Below are 25512 nucleotides of genomic sequence, written 5' to 3' on the forward strand. Positions count from 1 at the left end.
GTTATTATTTCATCTATAATTAAAATACAAATGGCAACGACAAGGAGTTGGCATGTGATGGGACCTAAAAATAGGAGACTGGTATAAACACATGTTCAGCCTAAAAAGTAGTCTGTCTTGTGATTAGTGTGGCTATTTCAAAATATTTCCTGTTGTGATTGTATAGCTTTATAAAAAAAAAAAAAAAAAGGATAGATTTTAGCTGATTAATTGCTAGGGGTCTTCTCTTTTTACTAGTCTTGGTAAAAGAAGGATAGATTTATTTTACATTACAGAAACAGGCAAACAAAACTAAATAACAAGCCTCAGTTTTTCAGGTAGAGTAGTTTATAACATGATGTAACACAAAGGTCTAAAACCTATCAGACTATACAGTGCAAACACAAGTAACTTTTGTGTGCAGTTTATAGCATGTCTTAGAGGTAATACCTATAGAGATGGTGTGGGAGTGGTGGGAGGTCTGAACTGAGGAAACCACTTTTGAAATTTGTTGGATTTTTTTTTGTTTTTTTTTTTTTTGTATGTGTGTGCATGTAATTTTTTTGAAGAGTTTCAGAGAATTGAAAGAGGAACCTGCACTGAGCAGCTAGTCCTAACTTGCACAAAACTTTCCCCACATCATGTGATGAAATGGCTTTTATCATTGCACTCTTATCTTTAGTATCTGAGATGTTAGAACACTATGGTTTTCATCACCTACATGGCTGGCTGGATGGTTCTAGAAGGGGTTATGAGGGCTCTTTTGTGAAAACGTGATCCACAACCTTTGTTAAAACCCAATCCTCAAGAAAATTGATTTATTTTAAAGCTCAAAGCTCTGCTTTCCTTTTCTCCCACTCTTCCTTTCTGCATATGTGTATGACTATGCAGGAGAGCAAGAGACAAGCACACAGAAAAATAAAGGATACTAAAGCTTCTCTCATTGCCTTTATGTTTTTTGTAAAAGCCTTGCTGAGATGTTAAAATAGAACAGAATTGGACCTGTTTCCTTCAGTTCTGTGAAGGAGCTTCTAAACACTGTTTTTTTCCATCACTTGCTTGCCAAACCACATCAAACCCCCGGCGGGCTGTAATGCTCAGTGACTGTCACAGGCACCGGTGACTCCATCTCGCATGCCCTGCCAGGCTCTCCATCTCCTGGCTGATGCCACATGGAGGAGCAATCTGGCCACCATGAGCAAGTGGAGGAGCAGTGCCCTGGCCCTAAGTGATTTCAGCAGGGCTGGGAAGAGCATAGGCTTGGCAGGTCTGTGTGAAAACCCTGAGATGGCCACGAGCCACTGAACTTCCCATGAGCAAGAACGAGCCATAGGTCCCAAAACAGAGCTGGGAACTAAGTACTAACAATAATTAAATGAGCTCTGCTATTCTCAGAAAGAGAAGTGAGAAAGTAATTGGTTCCAACCTTCCTTCACAATGGGCAAGGGGGACGGGTTGTGTTTTCAAATGCACCATCCCATCTCTACTCCCAGGAAGCTGGATGCATCCTTGGTGTTTCAGAAGAGAAGGTGGCTGCTGTGGGGGCTGCAATCACATTTCAGACACTGCCAAAGTATCAGGTGCCTGCCAGGGAAGGTGCTCCCAGAGGCAATTCCTCTGCCAGATCTATGGCACTACAAGAGACTGAAAAAGGGAACCAAAACTTTTCAATAGGGAAGCCCTCACGAGAGCTCAGTTTTCAAGCCTGCCGTTTTCTACCAAGTCTCATTTCTCATCAGATATTTCCATGTATTATGCATTTATTTGGGGCTAAGGAGTTGTATTTTTACATTATATCAATGCCAGTAGATTAATGAGCTCCAAGGAAAGGTTTTGGGCACTGGAATGTGCTTCTCTGCACCGTTAGCTCACAAGAAGGCTCCTTGATGCAGATACAGTATGTGCTAGCTGATTTCTCCCCACTGGCTCCCAAGCAGGGTTCAGCAGTCAGGACCATTGCGAGCAGGCAGGCTGCACACCATCACCTGCTGAAGAATCCTGACAGTGTGGGCAGAGGCTGTCCCTGGCCAGCCAACCTCCACAGCAGAGAACGGTCCCAAGTGCACAGGGTTTATTAGCACCAAGTAACACTCAAGAGTACAAACTAAGGGCTCTCTCTACCTTCAGTCAGAGCAGCTGCTCCTCTGGGGACAGGAGGAGGTGCTTTTAAGAAAAGGGATTCTTTAATGATATTAGAATTTCCTTTGGTATTTCTCCAGGACCTAATTTTGTACTGGTGTAGCTCAGGGCCAGGCTCACCAGTAGGCTCCTTTCTTTGCTGGGCTTTGCAATAATCCAGCTCTGATTGTGCCAATGGCCCAAAGTGACAGCTGGGACAACCTGCTGTGTATCTTCCAGCCAAGCACTTTAAGGATCCAGAAACAAAAGCAAAGGAGAAGGTCTGTCTCCTTAGACATGTCCACTAAACAGTGGTAGGGTCAAACTTCACACAGAGACGTAGAATATTATTTTCTTTAATCAAGCAGCTGAACTTGTAGAGATGAATTTGCAAGAGGCTACAGGCCAAAGCTGTTGGGTGTCCTGATGGAGGAGCAGGAGACCCCAGGTTGTTGTATCTGCTGCTGCTGAAGCTCAGGATGACAGAGGCCTGAGTCGAGAGCTGCTTCTCCTCATCTTGCAAAGAGCTCCCTCTGGATCTTGAATGGATGGTTTCCATGGAGAGTTGCACTTGTGGGTGCCTGAACACACACATCACACCTCAGTGCATTTTCCCAGATTTTTTAGAGGTACTTGAAGGGTTCTCTTATTTCCCTATTTTTTGCTCTCACAGGTGTTTTTCTATCCCAAGCACATTGCTGCCACATTTTCCACCTTCATTTTGTGACTGATGATAGAGTCCTGCAGTTACAGACTTCAGCCCATGGAAATTCTGTCTCATTTGTTGATGCAGCTGAATTGTTTACTGGATATGACACAAAGCTTTCTGTGATACAATAGTACCGATTCTTCAGAAACACGGCCTATTTCGACAGGGCTATACCAGTGTGTGCCTTGACCATATCATCTCCAACAGTTACTTTCTTTCAACAGACTTCTTAGTTGCCAAATTAGGTCAGATTCACAGCTGAAAACCAGCGCAAGCTGCCTCAGCAGTTTTACAATTTTTACGTATCTGTAGAGGCACAAATATCTCTTGGGGTTTTTTCTGTCTGTTTTACATGATCTGCTTCATACACTTCACACGTAGAAACTGTTTGTCTTGTTCCTTCCTGGACTTTATTAATAACTCTTCCTGTCCTTTTTCCTAATAATACAGTGGATTTAATAACATTCCCACCCCTAAGTATGCGTCATCTTGAACTATATGCTTTTCTGTGCCAGCTGGCTTTCTCTAGTCTTTTGTTTAGAAACTATAACATTAACGTCTAGTAACAGAAGCCTTGCCCTGTGTTGGTTTAGGGCAAAACATATTTTCCTGAATAGGCACCATCTGTACGAAATATTTCATCCATTCTCAGTACATTTATGAAATTTTCCTATGCATCTCTTTTCAAGTTACACATTGAAGCTGCAGGAGTGCAGTAATATTTCAGAGCATGTCACTTAGAGGTTTCTAGGGCCCCTAACACCTCAATTTTTGCTGCTAGAGAACTGTCTCCTACTGCTCTATTCCTATTAGTATTTTAACAGAGCATAATTGTACCAGTTTTCAAAACTACCTTAGAGTTTGTCTTTACATATCCCATGAGTTTCACAGTCTTCATCTCCAATGGGCTGTTTCACACAAACTGAAGTATCTATAAAGCCCATAATCAGCTCTCCAAGGGCTAAAATTTATGTCTTTTTATCAGCTGATATTTTACTCTGTGCCATTGAAGGAACTTCCATCTGTAGGAGCTTTTTATCTAGCTTGCCGTTCCTCTGCCAGTAAATGCCTGTTTTCCTCAGAAAGGCAGGAGCTGCTCATCTGTGTTGAAACTGGTTCTTTATGGTGTGCATGCAAGTTTCTTCATGGTATTTCTTTTTTTCTTTTCCTGATTTTTTGCATTCATTTTACTGTATTAATAAGTATTAGCAGAAAAAAGAAGGAGTTTCATTTCTTTTTCCTTTTAAATGATTCAGGTGCAGGGAAGAGTGGTTGTTTTGTCATTTTCAAGTTCCAGAGGGTAAGAATATTGTGTTTTCTTTTCCCACACCTGAATTCTCACCACGGCTCCTGTAGATTCATTTTAAGATCTCATGCCACCCAGGGGCCCCCTTCTTGTTCTGACAAAACTATACACTTTGTTTGAATTTAGACCCCAGCCTCCACTAGACCTCAACTAAAACTCAACAGTTTGATCCACAGCCGGGAGATGATTAATTAAGGGCAATTAATTGGCTGCAACAGTGAGTGGTACCCCACTAAGGACTGAGTCACACCAGACCTTATATATATAGCCATGTTTGGAATCACCTTAGCTCGCATTTAAAATACATAGCTTTGTTTTCCTGTCTAGGGATTAAGCTAAACAGATTTTTAAAAACTAATGCAGTTTTGTGTATTTGTCCTTGTCACTGCATTTCATAGACTTAGCATACCTTTCCAGGTGCTGAAATTGTAGGCATCACCTTAAAAGGAAATTCTCTTTAAGACTAGCTGAGCTCTGGAGCCTGCATTTTTCTTTATAGTGTTTCGGACCAAGTGAAATTCAAATTTTAAATTCAGTCTGAGCACTTCTTATATTAGGACTTGGAGCTCCTCTAGTGTAGGATTGTTTTCCTGTCATTTAAATGTTTATCCTACAAACACTTAATCTGCAAATAGCTGAAATTTCACATGTATGATACTATATCAGTATATTATCATAATAATATCTCATACCCAATATTCAGTGTGTAAGTTGGATAAATAAGAATGCTTACCTGTCCTGGTGATGGCTTCCCACCTCTCCTTTACTTGGCTGGTGTACCCTGTCCTGAGGTGGTGTCTGCATCAGAATCATGCTAAGGATGCTCTTACGCTGTACCAGCCTGTGCTGCTTGAGTGTGGCCACCATTTGAAATATCTCATCTGTGTTTATTTACCTTAAACATATGGACAAACAGACAAGACAAGCAGACAACTCATGGCAGAGACAAAGTAGGGCATAAGGTGGTAGTATATTGGATGTAGTATAACATATCCTAAGGTATAGTAATTAATATACTTTCTCACATGGTAATCTGGAGCTATTTTGCAAAACTTTGTCCCAGAGGGGTAAGCAACTTTGTATGAGTGAGATCAAATACATAGAGTGGCTGGTGAGATACATATTCATACCTTCGCTTTGTAGGAATGCGTTTGCTTGCCTTTAAAATAGCAGATCACAGATTTATGTTGTAGAAGAGATCGTGAGATACAGACTGCTCACACATGTAATACTCAGAATTAGCTCTATTAAGACACAGCTAAATGCCGAGGTCATAAAAGTTATAGTTAAGAGACTAATTTTTAGTGTATAGGTTGATAAATAACACCCTTCAAAGCACAGTGTCTTCACTTTCATTATTTTTTCTCAAGATGGCAAGATTCAAGTAAGGATTTGCAGAGCAGCAAAGGTCCAGATATCTCAGGGCATTTTGCTGTCAATGAAGAGGGACTCAATTAAAGCCAATAACAAGCTGTTGCCATGTATTTTCTGTTGGTAAAAGCAGAGACTAGCTCCCCCAACAAAACCAGCTGCAGAATACGTTTGACTTCTGCCTGTGACTTCTTTTACAGGTATCATTCATATAATAATACATCAGTGTATATCTTGACTATAATTAGAGCATCTATGTACTTCTCAATGCAGACAAAAGTATGTCAGACAAGGATAGAATCCCATTTTTGTCATGCATTTAAGTTACCTAAGTGTAGTAAGGACTTGAGAGGAAGACCAAACCTTGAATATGAGGGCATTTACAGTTTGGTTCAGCTGAAGAGCTGAAATTTGAGTGTTCTCTCACCTGCACTCGAGGACTTTCAGAAGAATCAAACAATAGCAGATGTGGTTTCAGGGTGCTATTCCTGTTGTATCTCTTTGTATTAGCATGATAGCTTAAGTAGTCACAAAGAAACTGAACAAGCGTGAAGCTTTTGTTAGAAATCTTTTTCTTTTTTTTTTTTCCCCGTTTTATAATCTCCACTACTTGTATGGTACCAGCCATAATCCTAAGTGGTACCAAGTTGCCAAACAGAAGAGAAGTCAGGAAAAAAGTGTTAAGTCAGGAAAAAAAAAAAGACTATAATTATGCTGGCTCTTTCTTTTTCCTTTGTATATAACACTCCTTTTAAATCTAGGTCATACAATTTATCTGCTCGTGTAGTTAGCTGTTTGTGAGGTTCCTGTTAAATGTACATTGTACCTTTGGGTACATCTGCTCAGCACTGTTCAGGCATGTGTGAATTTATACCATGCCTTGTGGAAGCCACAAGCAGCACAGCTGCAGCTATTGATGCTCAACAGTAGCCCTGAGCTTTTGCAGAGAAACCAGCTTTCGGTCCTTTCGTCACATGAATGACATGAGTTTGCATGAGCTCGGCCAGGGTGACCTGGCTTCCACCTACCAAGCAAAGAGCTCTGAGGTGCTGTACACATAGCAGACAGAGCTGCCTCAGACTTTGGTGGGAATTGCATGAATATAAGACCTGCAGGACTGGTCCCGAGATAAATGAATCCATCTGGGCTCCAGGGCAGTATAGCATGTGCCCTACGTTGCTTCTCCCAAGAGAGATGCAGGTGACATGTGGCCATACTAGTAACACATGCCCTGATCATGATCTGACCATAACTAGAAGGCAGAATCAGCCAGAGCACCCCAAGATCATAGCTTGAATACTATTGACCGATGATGGCAACATTGAAAAAAAGGAAGAAACTTTCTCTAGCAGGGAATCACAACCACTCTAAGACCATATATGTGAGCAACTGAACATCACTCAGGAAAAATACAATGATACATAACTCAGCAGTATGGCTACAGTACAGGGTTCACAGTCTGAGCTGTGATGATTAGCAGCAAGAGAAATTATGCAAAGGGGAGTGTTGTGACAGTGCAGGATTTCTCATGGAGATCACCCAAGGTGAGTCCCAACCTCTCCTCCCTTCAGGCAAGGCTGGGAAGGATTGTCCAGAGTGCCAGGGAATGAGAAGGCAACCACAGAGCTCACACGTTTCCCACTGCCTTGGATTGCACACATCGCTGCCTACTTGCCCATTGTTAGCCTGGGCACATCCCTCCTCTCGAAATACATGTGGTCACCTGTTTTCAGTGGGTTTGAACAGGGTGTCCAGGGGAATGAGTAGACACAATACCAATTCTAGCAGCCTATTTTTTTATATCAAAGCCTTCCAGTGAGAGGCACAGTTTGGCACAAAGCAAGGTTCATTCTTTCTGTACATCTAGTTCTTCTTGCCCTTTCAGGAGCAGAGAATCAAGCATGCAATAAAGCTGCCACTTGAATATAAATTTAGCTCTTACAGAGCCCCTGATCTCATGTATTTTTCAGCCAAGACTGTTTTCACTAGTGCTGATGTGAGAATCAATTCTAACTGCTGTGTGAGCCTGGAGAACATCCAGTCTGCCAGGAGTTCACAGCCAGTACATTGCAGAAGGCACCTGGGGAGAGAACGGAGCAGCTGGTCTGTCAATAAAGGCTAAGTGATGTGTGCTGAGCAAGCACAGCAGCAGGACCAACAGACGACAAAATCATTTTTATTCTGGGTCCCAGAATCTTCACTACACAAACATTTTTACAATCATGTAAAACAGACTGTAGCTTTTGACATACTGGTGGAAGAAGGTGGGTACAGGTAAAATCATGCATTTGATCCTATTCTGTGGCAATTCATTTTCACACAGAAGCTGACCTAGTCATTTTAAAGTGGCAGCTGAGTGTTCCAACTGTGAAAGGGGACAATTGCATTTTAGTGGACTAGTTTCAGATTTTGACAGAAACTAGGCAATTACAGGTCTCCAGGAAACAAGGATCCGAATCAATGGGATGTTTTAAATGGGCTGGATTCAGCTTCAGACATGTGCATTTGCAGTGGAAGTGACTACGTATGAGCCTGGTATAGCCGCTGGAGGTCTGCCCACTACAGTCAGTGGCATCCACGCTTTCCAACTCACCCTAAAATAGACACTTAGATTTGTACAGATGCTAAATCCATGGCAAAAAAAGGTGCTAGCTATTCCCAAATACTGCTACTTAATGCTACTGCTCTGGAAAAAGAGTGATATATTCAAATATATCTTAACAAGAAGAACAACAATTTAGCCTGTATTTACATACCATCAGCTGTTATGTATCCAGCAAGGGATTTCTGGGACATGTCTATTAATCTAGGAGGTAGTAAGAGGTTTTGTACATAACGACACCAAATAGTGGAAGTAGTGGATGAAGGCCTATCTGGAGATGGCCTACATGCTCAGCCAAGTTCTTTGATTCACTCCTAACAAAACTTTTTCAAATTTCTGGCCGCAGTACCTTACATGAATGTTAGAATTACCCTACATTCATTTCTCAAAACATTTCCCAAATACCATGAGAATTTATACTTTTAGCTACACCTGCAAAACTTGGTTGACTGTCCTGTTCAGGGACTCCATCATATGTGAAATCAATCAACAGCTACAGACTGCCATATCCCTAATGCAAATGCAAGAAAAAGCAATGTGTAAGCTTTTTTTCTTTTCTTTTCTTTTTTTTTTTTTTAATCTCTAAAGATAATCTTCAAAAACAAGCATGCAGCTCTGCCTCAATTCCTTTGTGGACTGCACAGGAGAGGAAACATTCAAAAAGAGTTTCACAGAAAAGAGAGATGAAAAGATAGAAAGTACAGATTTCAAATAGAACATATATATGCACACATATGTGTTTATATGTGTGCGTGTATATATATATATATGTTTGCTATAAAATGTCAATCAAACCATACAGATTCAATGTAAGACCATACAGCCTTCTGAAATGTGAGGGATTCTGTTTTGGGAGTGTGTTATTTTGTTTACCATGAGCAGGTTGTGTCACCAAACTGTTACTTCTTTTCCTGGCATTTGAGGTCAGAAGGGAAATTATCAGCTATGCTTTTTCCTTTGACTTTCACAACAGCTATGTGAGGCAGTTACTTGTAGTAGGAAGTAATTGCAGACCGGAAGCCATTGTCTGTCAATCCTGGACATAGACAATATTTGAAAGATTTAAAGTTATAAAATAAATCAGTTTATGTGTTACTTAAATTTAGCTTTGATCGGGTACTTTCTGTCACCTAACTTCTATAAAAACATAAATGTTTGTCATCTTGATATAACTCAATATTGTGTGATAATAGTTTAGGGGCAAGCTACCTGCAGGAGGGCCCTCTGGCACAAGATAACTCCACACTATCCGGGATGTCCCCCAGAGTTGTTAAAAGGAGCTTTCTGAGCTGGTTGTCCACGGCCGTGCACCATCTGACAAAAACTGTAGTCAAGTGAAATCAAGGTTCCCCACCAGACATCAGCAATATTTCAGTAATCACTTGCATGCACACTCTTCCTCCATGATACCTGCAAGTTAAGTAAGTAAGTTAGGTAAGTTACCTTGTGCTGTTGGGAAGCAGGAGCACGCACATGGGCAGTGACTCCAGAGGAGCGTAAGTCATGTAGAATGAATTCCTGGGCTGTTATGTTGAATTCTATAAAAGGGTTGCCTTGGTATTGCTAATCCTTTTAAAAATATCAGGCTTGAAAAAGCTTTAAAAGTCTGTATATGTAGGAAAGACCAACATATATATAACATTCTAGCTATTAGCCCACAAACTTGAACCTTTTTAAACACAGTTTAGGATGCTCACTCTGACTGAGATTTAAACCAGCCTAGAAAATCTGTCAGTGGAGTTGCACAAGTTTGGTTTCAGTTGACCTAAGATTTTGCTTACAGAATTTTTAAAAGCTGGCTATACTGCATACCAATAAAGAAAATGGCAAACTGCTTCATTTTATAGTGTTACCAGCACTCGAAATGCTTCAGATTCTGGGAGATTTTTTGTTAATACTGGCCCACAGGCTTATTATTTCCATAAACCTGACTACTGCCGAAATTAACTTTTTAAAAACCACATTGACTAGTTTCACTCTGAACAGGATTATTGACACAGATGATAGTGGCTGAGTTTATGTAAACCTTATCTAAATTAGGATGAACGTTGCTAACACCAGCACAGAATCCTGACTTTACTAACTTATGGTTAGAAAAAGGTGGAGGTTCAAGTGAACTAAAATTCAACTGCCAGCAAAACTTCATAGTCCAGGACAGGCATAGGAAATGTAAAGGTAGCTGTGTACAGTTGATTTTACTGCTTGGCTAGTTCTGGAGAACCAGTACAGTATTTCCTTGTGATTATTTATTTATTTATTTATTTATTTCCTCATTAGCTGTATGTTTAGATTTCACACTTAGTAAGACTACCTTGGCTAAATCTTGAAAACTGCCTGCTTACACCCTCTCAGGCTGGAGAAGTGCTCTCTAACAGGTAGAAATTATAGGATTAACTTTCTTTGCTTTTGAATAATGATGCTTTCATCTAGATTTATATACTTCACAAGCTCAACAGGCTTGTACCCCTCTGCTACAGTGAACTTGGTAAAGCTTATATGTTTTCTTACTGAAAAAATAGAGGTTTTTTCACTTCTCAATGTGAAATCCTTGTGGACAGAAGACACTCTTGTTTTACCTTGCCCTAGCTATTTGAGGTCAGAGATATAACCACCATTGGGTTAACTTTGACTAGATGTATTAAGATAAGGACTGGAGTCTGTCTCTGCAAGAACTTTTCATTATTTTAGCAATTCTAACGTAAGTCTTTCATTGTGAAAGTATCCCATCTTTCGCAGTGAAGGCATACATATGATTTTCTTATGTCATTTATCTGAATACCCTTTGGTGAAAAATGAGATTTTTTTTTTTTTTTTCCTAAAGTAAATTGACATAGAATGTCAGGAATATTGCAGCTAGTTAGATGTTTTTAGATTTCTTTTGTTTTCTCAGAAATACTTGTACGCACAAGTGCATAGAGGGTAGAAGTCCCACTTCCCAAATGTATTTATTCTTAAAAGAAGATAAGCTAAAGCCTAGTTTGAAACAGGACATTTGTGATAACATAACTACAGGCTCAGCAAGAATTTCTGATCTTTGTAATAATGATACTCAGAACAAAACAACAGAAAAACTACAAAAAAAGTATCAGTAGAAAGATCAGGGAAGGCCCAATATAAAAAATTTCCTTAGAAGGGTTCAGATGTTGACTGAGTGAACCAAAGCCTTGGTTTTTAGAGATGTAGAGATGTAAAACTACAATATAAAATTTGCATGAAAGTTTATTGCAAGGGTGAGAAAGAACCATCCAGACAAAACCTGCAGCCTCTTTCGGTAAAGCTCATGTTCAGTTTAAGGAACACACAAACAGAGAGACACTCATTTACATTCCTCAGCTTGGTGAACTCGAACATTTGCAGAAGTGTTTCTCTGAATCGCATCAATGATGCTTTAGGAACAATAACTGAGTTGCACTTTAAAAGGGTGCTTTTTCTTCTTGTTCCTCATAGTAAAACCCCTTACTCTATCTAAATATCAAAGTGTTCCCTTCTTTTCCCACAACTGAAGATGACGAGCTCCTGACTCCTTGACTTTCTGGCTCCTTCTCCTCATACACAGCCCATAATAGCAATTAAGTGTCTGTTTTCTGTTCTTGTCTAATATTCGTTCATCTCACTAGCAATTCAGGCAGGCCAGGAGGGGCTGAATCCCTAGCAGGAACACTGCACGCTGTTGATCCCATTTTTCACCAGTTTTAGCTACATTTAGGCAGACATAAGCTATCCTAACCCTTCAATTATTGTTACTGCTTTGTAATAGTATTAAATTGAGCAAGTAAAAAAAAAAAAAATTATTTTTCAGAAACTGCAGTGTTTTGAGAAAAAAAAAATACATTCTTCAATGACATGTACATTGATTAAAAACTGTTCATATTATTTCTCTATGTGCTGACAATAAAATCTGTGTTTTAATTTTGCTTCATTCTGAATCAGTCTGCAACTGAATTGAAATTGCATTTCAGTTTGGTTTTTCTGTACTCTGAAATACGCCATACTACATTCTTCAGTTGGAAGGATATCTTTCCAAAAGTGTAACAATATCAAAGAATTTATGAAATAAGGCATTTTTATTCTACACAATCGTGCTTTGACAGGTAGTGAACCAAAAATGGTGAAACATAATAGGTTTTGAAGGGCTTTCTGATGCATGATCTGTTTTGAGATTTATTTTTCCATCTCAAATCACAAAAAAACCAAAAAAAACACACAAAACTTTTTGTAAAATAGTAATTCTGGTTTTCGTTTGGCACAGGCTTTTCAGTGTTTTTCACAGGAGCACTTGACATCAACAATAGAGAATATATGTAAGAGAGGAAATACACCAGTTTTATTTAGGAGTCCCCTTGAAAGAAAGTTGACACATCTCTGTAATTACTCTTCCATGGCAAGGAAATAACACAGTCCTCTTCCGATTTTTTCCTTTTGATTTTCAGTATACCCTTTAATATTTTATTCATCATCTCTTGTCAATGGAGGGGATTCCTGTCAAAAAGGCATGAAGCAGCAATCACCTTTGCTTATGATTACATCTTGGATGAAAACCTAGTGTTACTGAGTTTCCAAGTGAGCTTTTGGTCCAGGTTGCCAGTGAGTACAAAGAGGAGCAAAAAAATCCCACCCGGATTTAGCGAGAGTTACCGCAGAGGATGTAGGTGCTCTTAGCACCTAATGCAAAACTAAAATACATCCACTCACTAAAGTTTTCAGAAATGAGGCAAGCAGAAAAGCTTAACATTTCTATGTCAGAAGCTTGAAGACTGATGTAAATGGCAATAAGACTGGACCTTCTCACTTGAAGAATCATTACTGAGTTTTTCTTTCAGTCTGCCTGTGTGTCCATTTGTCTGTCATAGTTTAAATATAGCTCTTCCCAAAATAAAGGCAAAATCATGTCTTTTTAACAGGGATATTTATGTAACAGAGCCAATTTTTTTCCAGATTAGGCACGGGAAAGCTGAAAGCCGATGTTTTAAAATGGTCCTGCAGCAAAGTTACTCTTGCAGAGAATCTATGCAAGCTCTACTGATTTGAATCCTGTTGGAAACATGAAATTGAAAGAAATCAACTCATAAAATGTAAGGGGAATCTAATTCTAATCTTCATAAAGGTTACTTTCTCGCTCGATTTATGACATTTTCAAGTTAAACCACAAGAGACAGGCAGGCACTGTGGTTGCAGTAGGGGAAGGACATAAAGTTACCCTGAACAAGATGAAAGCGTAAATACAGTGTTACTAAACCCAAATAGATGCAATAATTGGAGAGGTAAAGTACATTGAAATGCTACATTGTAGCTTCAGCAGCTTAACCTGGGCATTTAAAAAGCAAAACATAACAAGGGTGACTCAGAGCAGGAGTTTCTGCTAGCCCAGGCTTTCCTGAACAAGGAATTCAAGGTTAGAGCCCCAGAGGATTTGGCAAAAGGAAAGGCAAAGTTGGAAGGAAGATTTTCTGTATTCCACATTTCCCCAAGAGGCTATTAACTCTCAAGAATGACTTGCAACAACAGTCTTGTGTGGTTTGCATGCCTTCTCCTCCCCTGCAGAAGACACTAAGGAACTACCTCATTGTTCTTTTGCTCCTTGTGATGGACATCTTCCTTACTGAAAACCATGCCAGGGGGACCCACCCTTTTTGGAGAGCTCTTGTAGGCACCTAACCACAAAGTCTGGTGCCTTTCAACCCCTATTCAAGACACGCTTAAATTTGGGAGGCATGCGTGTTTTACCAACAGGTGTGTTCCACAAGTGCATAACATCTGCCTTTAGCCAGGGCACAGATCCTGACACTGGTTTGTGTGCTGCAGTATCTGTGTATGTGTTTTTAAATCTCTTCTTATCAAGCATGTGTTCTTGGAAAAAGCAAGTTTAGAAGAAAATATGCTTGTGATTAGCGCTAACACAAAACTGAATGTTAAAAGGTATTTGATAGCTTTTGATCAGCGTGACTGATCTAACAGATATTTTCACCTATACTCCTACCTCCCAAGTACATACAAGTTCTATGGATATAGTATCCAGGGGTGAGAACCCGTAGCCTGTGAGAGCAAATCTCTTTTACTTGCAAAGGCTTGTTATTAGAGCTCCATAGATACTCTGACACAGAAAAAACTTTTCTGTTTGTTTTGGGAAGTTTAGGGTTGTCAGGCACAAAGGGGTGTCACTTGAGAAGGATTTTCGAGCCAATAAATAGTTCATGGATACGTATTTACTATGGTAGGTCATACACAGAAGAGTTGAAATAGATAGCATTAAGATTTTTTCAAGACCTTTCTGTCTGCAAGAGCTTTTTCAAGTTCCCCTGAAAACTGAAGAGTTAGTTTCATTCTTGATATAGCTCCACTGAGAAGACCAGAATTTCATCTGCAATGGATTTGGCTCGAAAGGATTTTTTTGCAGTTGTGATCATGTGAAGCTCTCATTACTTGGAATGTGTTTGCTCTGGGTCATGTGTATGATATACCAAGAACATGTCTTTGGCTTCTTTGCAATTCCTATTTTCTCGTGTGTTTTTCTTGGCTGCCAACAGTTCAGCTAGAAGCTCCTGAAAGACTGGTGTTAGTTGACATCACTTGTTATACACTGACTTTCACTACTTCTGAATATTTTTAGCTGACATTCTAAGCAGTATATCAAATTGATCAGATAAGCAATAACAGAAATAAGCCACCACCGAGGTTCTTGCTGCTGTATAGCTGTGCAAAAAACTGTCTCTGCACTCAGTTTATTTCTAGAGTTGAGTATCTCTCTACTGCACTACATACAGCCTTCAGGGGAGACTTCGTCTTTGCCAGATCTCATCAACAGCTAATTTGTGCCAGGGCTAGCAAGCTATTCAGTAAGAGCATTTGTCAGAAATCACAGTTTTTGCAAGAATGATTATTTCCAGATACAGTTAGCCAGCACTGAAGGCTGACCATGACTCTGAGGGACTGACCTTTTACACTGCTCATGGGCTATGACTGCACAATTAAATTAGGTGGTCTTGTGTAGGGTCTTGCATCTGGGTATGAACAACCGCAGGTTCCAGTACAGGTTGGGGAATGACCTATTAGAGAGCAGTGTAGGAGAAAGGGACCTGGGGGTCCTGGTGGACAGCAGGATGACCCTGAGCCAGCACTGTGCTCTTGTGGCCAAGAAGGCCAATGGCATCCCGGGGTGTATCAGAAGGGGGGTGGTCAGCAGGTCGAGAGAGGTTCTCCTTCCCCTCTATTCTGCCCTGGTGAGACCTGGAATATTGTGTCCACTTCTGGGCCCCTCAGTTCAAGAAGGACAGGGAACTGCTGGAGAGAGTCCAGCGCAGGGCAACAAAGATGATTAAGGAAATAGAGCATCTCCCTTATGAGGAAAGGCTGAGGGAGCTGGGTCTCTTTAGCCTGGAGAAGAGGAGACTGAGGGGTGACCTCATTAATGTTTACAAATATATAAAGGTTGAGTGTCACGAGGATGGAGCCAGACTCCTCTTGGTGACAACCAATGGTAGGACAAGGGGTAATGGGTTCAAACTGGAACACAAGAGGTTCCACTTAAATATGAGAAGAAACTTCTTCTCAGTGAGGGTGCCAGAACACTGGAACAGGTTGCCCAGGGGGCTTGTGGAGGCTCCTTCTCTGGAGACATTCAAAACCCACCTGGGCACCTTCCTGCATAGCCTCATCTAGGTGTTCCTGCTCTGGCAGGGTGATTGGACTAGATGATCTTTTGAGATCTCTTCCAATCCCTGACATTCTGTAATTCTGTGATTAAGTGACATCAACTCACTGGCACCCATGTTTTTTTAATCTAACCCCCAAGGGCAGGTGTGTCCTGGAAAGAGAGGTTTGGATTAAACAGTGCAGGTGATCAGAGTCCACAAGTAGGAGGGTGTGTCTGAGGCCACTCTCTGCCCTTCTTTTATTAAAGAGTATGGACGTGTCCAGAGTTTTTGGCTGCTTGGCCTGACACCCTTTTCAGGCTGATATTGCTACTCTTCACAGAACTTGCTGTTGCTCTGTCCTCTGCTTTTCTCATCATTCATTGCCATTTCTTCACTTTTCAACCCTGTACTTTCATGAGATTGCATGCCTGCAGTTGCAGCTAAATAAAAGTAAGCATGCATGCATGTAGCACATCGAGGTACGAGTTCTTGTTTGCAGCTGCTAAATGCCAAGAAAGATCTATATAGGTCAGACAGTGAAAGCATGGTTTTGCTCTGCAGACTGCAAAATTGAAACTAATTTTGCAGAATTACAGGTGATGCCAGTAAGGCAGCTGCAAGCAGAATATTTCTTAATAACTTACATCTTGCAGAAACCAAAACTAAATAGCTATTGTTTTTGTTAGAAGAGTGCTTGTTACTTCTTTAGAATGGCCCTTTCAGCCTGTAAACCGGTCCAAGCAATGCAGTCTGTCCCTGGTTCTAGATTATACATGCTATTTTCCTTTCAGTCTGTTTATATTATTAACATACCAAGAATAATTGATTGCATATTCTTCTTTTCCCAGTTGATATAAAGAAAATTTAAAAAAAAAAAAAAAAAATCTGAGACTTATTTGAAATGGATTGCTCTTTAGTTGGGGAAAAAAAAAAGTCAGAACATATTGTGTATTACAAGAAGCAAGGTCATGACATCCAGCATAGGCAGGAAGGATTTAGCTCATGGAAATCCTACGGCATAGTGTTCTTAAGCAGACATCAATTTAGTTTCAATTTACAATATGTGATTTTCTTTATGTTACAATAACATGAGGTGTGATAATGTATAGACTGCAAAAACTATCAGAAAGCCATTCAGCAGGGAAAAAGTTGCTGTTCAAAGCTGGGAAGAAATAAAACTAGTAAAACATTACACAATTTGGAGGGAGAAGAGAGTTTTAATGAGATAATTTTAATGGATTCAGCTCATTCAGAGGTAGTCCGTCAAACTACGTAGAGCTTTTTCTTGGATAGATTAATAGAAGAAGTATGTTCTTAATTTCTGTTGTGACATATTGCTTTTCTTGACATTTGTCCTCTAGGTTTTTAAGCCAAGTGTTCATGATAGGATCGGTCTGGCTTTTAAGGATCAAGAACCCCATTGTGAATAATGTTTAAAAACATATCCCACCTGGACGCCGAAACACTGGCAATGCTCCAGAATAAAGCTATCTCCATCACTCTCCCAGTTGTGTATACACTGGTGGCTGTTGTCAGCATCCCTGGCAACTTGTTCTCCCTTTGGGTGCTCTGCTGGCACATCAAACCCAAAACACCTTCTGTTATCTTCATGATCAACCTAAGCATCACGGATCTCATGCTGGCCAGCTGCTTTCCCTTCCAGATTACTTATCACATCCAAAGAAATCACTGGAGCTTTGGCAAGACCCTTTGCAGCCTCGTGACTGTGATGTTCTACTCCAACATGTATTCTTCCATACTGACCATGACCTGCATCAGCATCGAGCGATACATGGGTGTGGTTTATCCCATGAAGCTGATCAAGTGGAGAAGAAAAAGATATGCCCTGGCTACCTGCCTAGGTATGTGGATTCTCTTGTTACTAGCCTTCTACCCACTGGAAAGCACAGATCTGACCTATGAAGTGAAAGAACTTGGGATTATAACCTGTTTTGACGTCCTCAAATGGGATATGCTGCCCAACTTCCCAGCCTGGGTAGCCTTTCTCCTCGCACTATTTGTTGTGCTCTTCCTGATCCCTTTTGTTGTAACAGTTGGGTGCTATATTGGCATCATTCGAAAGCTTATTCAGACATCGAACAGATATGGTAACAGGCAGAAGACTAGATCCATATACCTGGCAATGATAGTCCTTCTGGTATTCGTCACTTGCTTTGCCCCCAACAACTTTATCCTACTTGTACATATGATCATCCGCCTGTTTTATGGCAGGAGTTTGTACCCTGCCTACAAGCTCACCTTGTGCCTCAGTTGTCTCAACAACTGCATCGACCCCTTCATTTATTATTTTGCATCCAAAGAATTTTACCAGAAGTTCATGCAAGTTTTTCGCCCTAAGGTACTGCTCAGTGACAGTTTGGAAACCAGAAGGGAAAGCTTATTCTCTGGCAGGACCATGTCAGCCAGATCAATGTCAAGTGGACCTATGGATGGGTTAGAGGGAGTAAAGGTCTATTTGCAAAGGCAGGAAAGTGTTTTTTAGCCTTAGACATGTCCAGAAGAACCTGTGACATCCATGAGCAGACACAGAAAATGTTTCTTTTTGAATGGCTACCCTCAAAATACCTTGGTCCAGTGACAGAACTCAAGCCATGCTCATACTGCTCAACCTACTTCAGTATTTTCTGTTGAGAAATGGAAGTGTTAAAAGGAACTGAGTTTATTCAAAAAGCCACTGAAGCAAACCCAACATTGATAAGTAGGGCCTGGCCTGGAATTAGTTCAACTGCATGAAAGCAAGGGATAAGTTTAGAATAAAAATTACCTTCAGGTTGTATGATCTCAGTATCTAACCAAAGGCTTGTGATTCTCAGAGAATGTGAAATATTACTGTATATGAATTAGAGGATACACTGAAGCTGGATTTGGAGTAGGGGAATTATTTTTCTAAGCAACATGCTGGGAGGTTTTTGTGGGTTTTTTTTGTTGTTGTTTTGGTCTGGTTTGGTTTGGTTTTTGGTTTTTGGTTTTATGTATTGCTTTTTCGCTTTTTGTATTTCTATTAAAGAATGTACAAAAATAGCTTGTCATTTTACCATTAACGCATAACGCATAGCCACTGTGAATTCACCACAACACTCACCCAACTGTTTATCACAACCAAACCACACTAACCTTTGAAAAGGTTAGGTTGACTCATGTTATTTATTTCAATTTTATACAGCAAAATATCTCATGCAATAAAAGGAAAGCTAGAATTATAAATATTTAAGACTACTTCAGCTGCTGATATTTTCATTTCTTGAAGTTAATTTCTCAGGACAGTGAGGAGCAGTTGAAAACACATTTTCTCACATTGACCTGCTACAGTAATAATGCTGCTGCTTGTATGTGGTTGGTATGAACAAGTCATATTCACCAATTCAGTATAGCCTATACACAGAAGCACCATCAGCCTCAGCAGAGAATTTAGCTTTATATAGCGCATGGACAACTAGTCTATCTTCCTTACGGTGGTGGTGTGGATTGTTAACCAGATTTTCAGCTCAATGTATGAGGATTTTACCACAGATTGGAGTGATTCTGTGACAGCAGAAACCATCTGAAAACCTGTCCCTATGGCCAGACGTCAGAAATGTTCTTCTGTCAAGCAGGCAAACAGAAAAAAAGAAGAAAAAATGAAAGCAATGCTTAAGAATGGAAGATGTAACAAATACCTGGTAATATGCTATGGCAGGTTGATTGTGCAGTCCTGTGTCTGAGACTCCTCTCTGAAATATCCTTCTCCAGGTTGTCTGCATTTACTGTGCCATGTTTTAATTCTTCTCACATCTCACCAACAGGCTGTGTGCTTGGAATGACAGCTGCTACAGGACATGTACTGGGGACAAAATTTTTCCCGTAGTATTTTCAGCTTTATTACCCACCTTTGGCCCTCACTGACAGTGAAGAGCCAAAAAACACCTGAGAGAGCCAGACAAGTTCCCCCTCTCAAGCAAGGCAAAGCTATACCATAACCTTTTTCTGTACTGCTGCTCTATCCAATGCTGAGTAGGAGGCTGTCTTCAACATCTTGTATAGCTGGTTCAGACACCACAAGCTAAGCTATACTGATTCCTGAGCTACTGTGCCTAAGTAAAACACAACACCCAAGGCCCTTAAAATCTGTCTTTTTTCTTTGTGTATGACATGACCAAAATGCAAGTTTCCACCACTAATCACCACAAATTTCTTCAGGATACAGGTGGAATCAACTCCAAGATATTTGTAAGTCCTATCTTCTGCAAAAGTACTGCCAGTTATTTGGGCAGGATAAATGTCAGTGGACATAGAAGAGTACTACCTTTGAAAAGCCATCTGAAGTGTTTTGTGGCATCTCACAGTATTGGTTTTAATTGATCTGCACATTTTCTGCTGACAGAGCCAACCTTAGTGATAAATAATTTGTCCAAGCCTTCTTAGCAAGTTGCCTGGAAGCTACCTTGCACTACCAGTGTGCTGGGTGCATATGTGTGATGAGATGGGCTTGCTACTTTAAATCACCTCATGTATGCTGAAGGAGAGGAGCCCATCGAATATGTTCCTATGCGAGTCCAGGGCTCCGAGCTCCTGTGTCAGCTCTAGCACCTGCTCCAAAATGCCTGATTGTGCCAGGTCCTCCAAAGAAAGAACAATGGCTCTTCCTAAGCCGTCCCACATCCACCAGGCAGAAAAGCAGTTAGTTCATTTATGTTTTGCAAACCTGTGTTTAAGTTTGTGATTTCACCTTGCTGTTGAAGTCCCTTCATCATCCACTGTCACAGAATTCTAGCTTTCTCACTACCAAAACTGTTTTCAGCATTTTGCTGTGGCTGAAACTTTTTTGAAGGTTATACTGAAATCTCTCTCCTTTTTTTTTTTTTTTAAACACACAAGTATTTTTACAATGAAAACCATTACTTGTAGCTCTAATGCAGATTTTCACTTTGTTTTATCCTGAACACAATCCTCAAGTGGTAAGTGCCTCCTAAAATGTGATGCAATGTGTCTGAACTGTAACTGACACCAAATAGAACCAAAAGGACAGAAACTTTGCACTCTGAACATCAACTGCTGTATTTTGAAAAATACTGAATTGCTCCTTTTGCAAGAGAGAAAAGATGCTCATAACTGACCGAAAATGCTCTTCTCTCCAGCCTCACACAGCTCGTCATAGCACTCCATCCCTCTTCTGATTTTGTCTAAAAAGGAAGGATGCCTCCTTCAGGTACCTCTTCATGCCATTTTACTAACTAGCCTCTAGCTGGCTCAGATTAGGCAAAATTCCCATTTGGGTCAGTGGGATTGATCCTTGAGAAAGGAATACAGAAATTAATCCAATGATTGAAATATTTTGAATCTGACAGTGTATACTGTGAAGTTTTAGAGTGATTTTTTAGAGAGGAGCAGAAGAAATTATTAAACCAGCCCAATATACTCTTCTTTGACAATGGAAATATGTCCTTCTGGGGCATGATGATGTAGCAAGACTTCTACCCTCCTTAGTCAGTGGGTATGAGTTGACATATATATAAAAATATATACACATAAATATAGAATGTCATTTGATAGGTTATCAAGAACTTCATGTCTATATTGCCTTTGGTTTGGGGAATACAGATCCTGGGAAACATGCTTACTTGATTGCTTCTGTGGTTAATGTAATTTTACTGAGAAGACATGAATGTATAGGCTTCTGTTTGGTTTTGAGTTTTGATTTTCTGTGCCTTTTTTTTTTTTAATTATTGTTTAGCAATTTAATCTATGAATGTACTTGGTATTTTTGTATATATAATAATAATTAAAAACCAAACAAAAATGTAAAAAGTAAACAGAACATGATTTAACATTCTTTCCTTTCTTTGCACCTGCCATGTGTGGCAAACTTCCAAGCTTAGAAGAGGGCAGGGAAACCAGGTTATGAAATAAAATTAATCCATTTCCCATTGCTATTGTGCTTTTCTTAGATTTCTGTAAAATTTTAAGTCTCTCATTTTCCCCAAGAATTTTGGAGATTAATTTTTTATTTTTTTTTTTTACTTTGAATACCTATTAATTTTTTCCTTCATTTATATATATCTTAGAAGCTGTCAGTGGCATACTCCCTTCACACAAATTTTTAAAGCAGTAATATTTCAATGAGATGTTGGCTAACTTGGAATCCTCCCCCTTGCCCAACAGGTGCAGCAAATACATATATTTTTAAATTTCATTGTGTTTCTGAATGGCCTTGGCAGCCAGGACCTGTCCCAGCCCCAGCCAGGAGCAGGGTACTGGGGTACACTGGAGCAGCCCCAACCCCTGAGCATTGGGCACCTCCCTGGGGATGGGGATGGGCTGAGGCCAGTCCAGGATGTGGGCCCATGGGTGGGCCAGGCTGGGCAGAGCCCATGACTGGGCAGGACAAAGATATGAGGAGCTAGAGACTGTCCCTGTTGCAGCATCACTGGGGCAGGGGCTGGTGGCCCTAGGGGGCTGACATAGGGTACTGGGCCATGGGCAGGGTGGGGGGAGCCCCAGGGGCTTGGGCAGGGACAGTCAGGGCTGGTGGTGTCTTGATAAACATTCCCTAGACTGGCTATGCTCCATTTTGTGTTCAGTATCTGGCTACATTTATGCTGATACATGAGAGGGACAGAAATTATCCTAAAGTCACTTAATCATTTTTTGTCATTTTTTCCAGTTCAGAATGTTTTAAAATAACAAGAGGTCTGCATTGATACCCACCAGGATGGTGTTTCTCTAAGGAGGTGTTTATGGTATATGCTCCCTACTCAAAGGTATGCATGATAGCATGAATGTTTAAAGGTGAAATTCAGTATTGGTAAGCGTGAAGTAACGCACATAGGGAAATCCTGTCATAGCTTTGTGTACAAAATGATGTCGCTTGGCAGTGACCACTATAAATCAAAATAGTGCATCAGCATCCATGCATCAGCTCAGCATTGCAGAAATCCATGTCTCACCCATACCATGTTTACTTTGTGTACTTCTGGTCTCTTCATCACAGATAGAACTGGAAAAGGTCAAAAGAAGGGTATGTGGCATGATCTAAGGTATGAATTTAAAACCTTATGAGCTAAATAGTGTAAGACTCTTCAGAAAAGAGCCAGTGTAAGGTAGGTCAGAAAGAGGACTACAAAATCCTCAGTGGAGCACAGAAACTGATAGGGATGAATTTAACTGCCTTTGACCAATTGAGAACTGAGGGATAACATATTAAGCTAATGAGATCCAGGCTCAAGGACAGGAAAAGTTAGTATCTCTTCTCATAACACATAATAAAATTGGGGAACACCTTCCAAGGGTGTTGTGGATGCACATAGTATATGGGTCCACAGAGAAAATGGAAAAGCATATGAAAAAAGAAATGAATTGTCACTTACTAAATAGGCAAACAACAAGAGACTCAGGAAAATACCTAAGTTTAAGATGGTCAGAGGTTGGAGGAATATTAAGAGAAAGTAACATTATGTGATTGCCCAGTTCTTCCTTTTACTGAAATGCCAGTGCTTGAGGCAGGACACCATAAGCTAGACAGCCCTTTGGACGACGCCTCCTCCACTCTGCCTGCTGGGGTGCTGCCAGTGGGGATTCAGCAGGGAACTTCGCCTGTGATGGTCTTGGAAGAGGCTATCCCAGAGTCAGCGAGGAAGCTGAGAGTGCCCCAGGGGGCAAAAGCTTGGCCCTCCTGCACTTAGCCATCTTGACAAGTCACAGATTCACAGGATGGTGAGTTGCACCAGGGAAGGTTTAGATTGCATATTAGGAAAAATTTCTTCACAGAAAGGGTTCTCAGGCATCGGAACAGGCTGCCCAGGGAAGTGGTTGAGTCACCATCCCTGGAGGTGTTTAAAAGGTGCATCTAAGAGGTTCTTAGGGTCATAGTTTAGTGCTAGAATTAGGTTACGGTTGGGCTCAATGATCTTGAGGGTCTCTTCCAACTGAAATGATTCTATGATTCTATGGTTCAGCTTGGAAGCGACCTCTGGAGGTCACCTCATCCAGCCCCCCTGATCAAGTATTCCCTCACATTCAGGTAAAGATAAACTTGTGTATCACCTTTCAACAAACCCCTCTGGCTGCTGCTAACAGTTAACCCATTTTTCTTCAAAGCATATCATTATGAATTCCATTTCTAACATATTTTCTCACCTCTGCTCTCATTTTTCCATCACACGACTCTCTTGAAGGCTGCTGCTGTTGCAGATGTTTAGGAGGAGACCTAATTGCCCTCTTGAGGCAGGGTTGTCCCCAGTTGCTGTCTTGCTTTCAGCTTCTCAGGAAGCAGCCTAGTCTACTCTTAAAAGCTGTCACTGCTGCATTAGTCAAGAGTATGATTCCCTGGCCTCAACTGTCACAAAAATGTTGGCAAGACCTCTAGTGTTCCTTTGCTGAAAAAGCATGTAACACTGGTTTCTTTTTCAATGACCTGACAAGTTCCTCCAGAGAAGGTGATTTAAGATACTCTGACAGCATATTGTCCTAGTAAAGTCCATTAGGGGAATCGGTTTTATTGGCAAATATTTTAGATTGAGCTAAAGCTGCAGGTAAGTGCCCAAAATGAAAATGAAAATGACTCTCACAAGAATGATTAGGACACAAGCCTTGGTTTTTGTACTTAGTAATTAATTCCACCCTGGGGAAAAAAAAAAAAAAAAAAAAAAAAAAAAAAAAGTCTTTATTGGAATAAATCTTGTACTGTATTTCTTCATTTATGGTGCAGTTCATAGTCTTAAAAGGAGTTATTGAGAGTAAAATTTCAACATATTATTCAACTTGATAGATTTGGATTACATTTGTTCTGGATTTATTATTTGCAAGTAAGTGTTCTTTAGTCAAACCTATGAAGTGCAAGTATGGAGAGCATAATAGAGTAGGGCATATTTTTTACCTGAAATATTTTTTAAGCTTTCTTTATTTTTGACAAAAAAAAACAAGCCAAACCAAACAGCAACAACAAAACCAAACCAAAACAGAAACACCTCTGCCTGTATGGACTCCTCCTGAACATCTTCTCTTTCAAGACTTGGTTGCAAGTATTATGACTTGTGGTATTTTTCCTTAAAGTCTAAACAGCTGGCATTTGTTATCAGACAAGGAGACTCTCTGGCCTCCAGCTGCCAGCCAGAATACCTTTCTAGCTTTCAGCATAAATAAACAACTCAACACACTGCTTGGCTGTCTTGGCTCATGACGATGTCCTGCAGTCAGTATTTTTCGTTTTCTTCTGCAGAAATTTTTCGCACTGGGCCACTGATGGCCCTCTTTCCTCAGTTTCTTCACCACTGCCCACGTGACCTGGCTCTGGCATGCCACGATCACTCCAATGCAGAAAGTCAAGTGTGCATCTTGCCCTGCTGGGAGCTGCCAGGGCTAGCTGTCCTTTGAAGAGTTCCCCAATATCTTCCACACTCTTAATTGCTGTTGTTGGATACAGTGAGGTACCAAAATAACAGGGAAGTGTTTTGTTGAGTGCCTTAAATCTGAGGAAACTCGAAAGTTTGGCTCTTCTGCTGTATACCTGAGCAGCCTTGTCAAAGGAGAAAGGACAACAGACTTAAGGGAGATATAAACAGATTCAAAATAGAGATGGGAGACAGGCTGAAGAAGTAACTTGTGTGGCAGTGGAAAGGAGAAATAGACTGAGAGTTTGGAAAAAGATCCAGAAAGATAGTCTCTGCAAGAGGGTAACTGCAGTTAGAGAATGTCTGTAAATAGTTTTCTTCATAAACACAGTTTCGTTTTAGAAACATGGAGCCCTTTCAGGGTGAAAGTTGGAAGCGGCACCAAATCTCCACATCTCTGCTGTAAGGAA

General features: G+C 40.4%; 1 protein-coding gene across 14 annotated transcripts in view; it reads left to right on the plus strand.

Moving 5' to 3' along the window:
- Positions 1-21513, plus strand: part of P2RY8 (P2Y receptor family member 8) — a 37648-nt gene extending 16135 nt beyond the window's left edge. For 10 of the 14 annotated variants that reach the window (XM_065074565.1, XM_065074612.1, XM_065074621.1 and 7 more), the window contains one exon: positions 17078-21513. In XM_065074565.1, the coding sequence (XP_064930637.1) occupies positions 17146-18219 (1074 nt within the window). In that variant the 5' untranslated portion in view covers positions 17078-17145 and the 3' untranslated portion in view covers positions 18220-21513. Of the gene's footprint in view, positions 1-13020; positions 13158-17077 lie in introns of all 14 variants that reach the window. The other 4 variants (XM_065074585.1, XM_065074575.1, XM_065074595.1 and 1 more) reach the window with 1 other exon arrangement.
- The last annotated feature ends 3999 nt before the right edge of the window (positions 21514-25512 follow it).

Source organism: Columba livia, chromosome 1 (assembly GCF_036013475.1).
Source record: "Columba livia isolate bColLiv1 breed racing homer chromosome 1, bColLiv1.pat.W.v2, whole genome shotgun sequence".
Lineage (NCBI taxonomy): Eukaryota > Metazoa > Chordata > Aves > Columbiformes > Columbidae > Columba > Columba livia.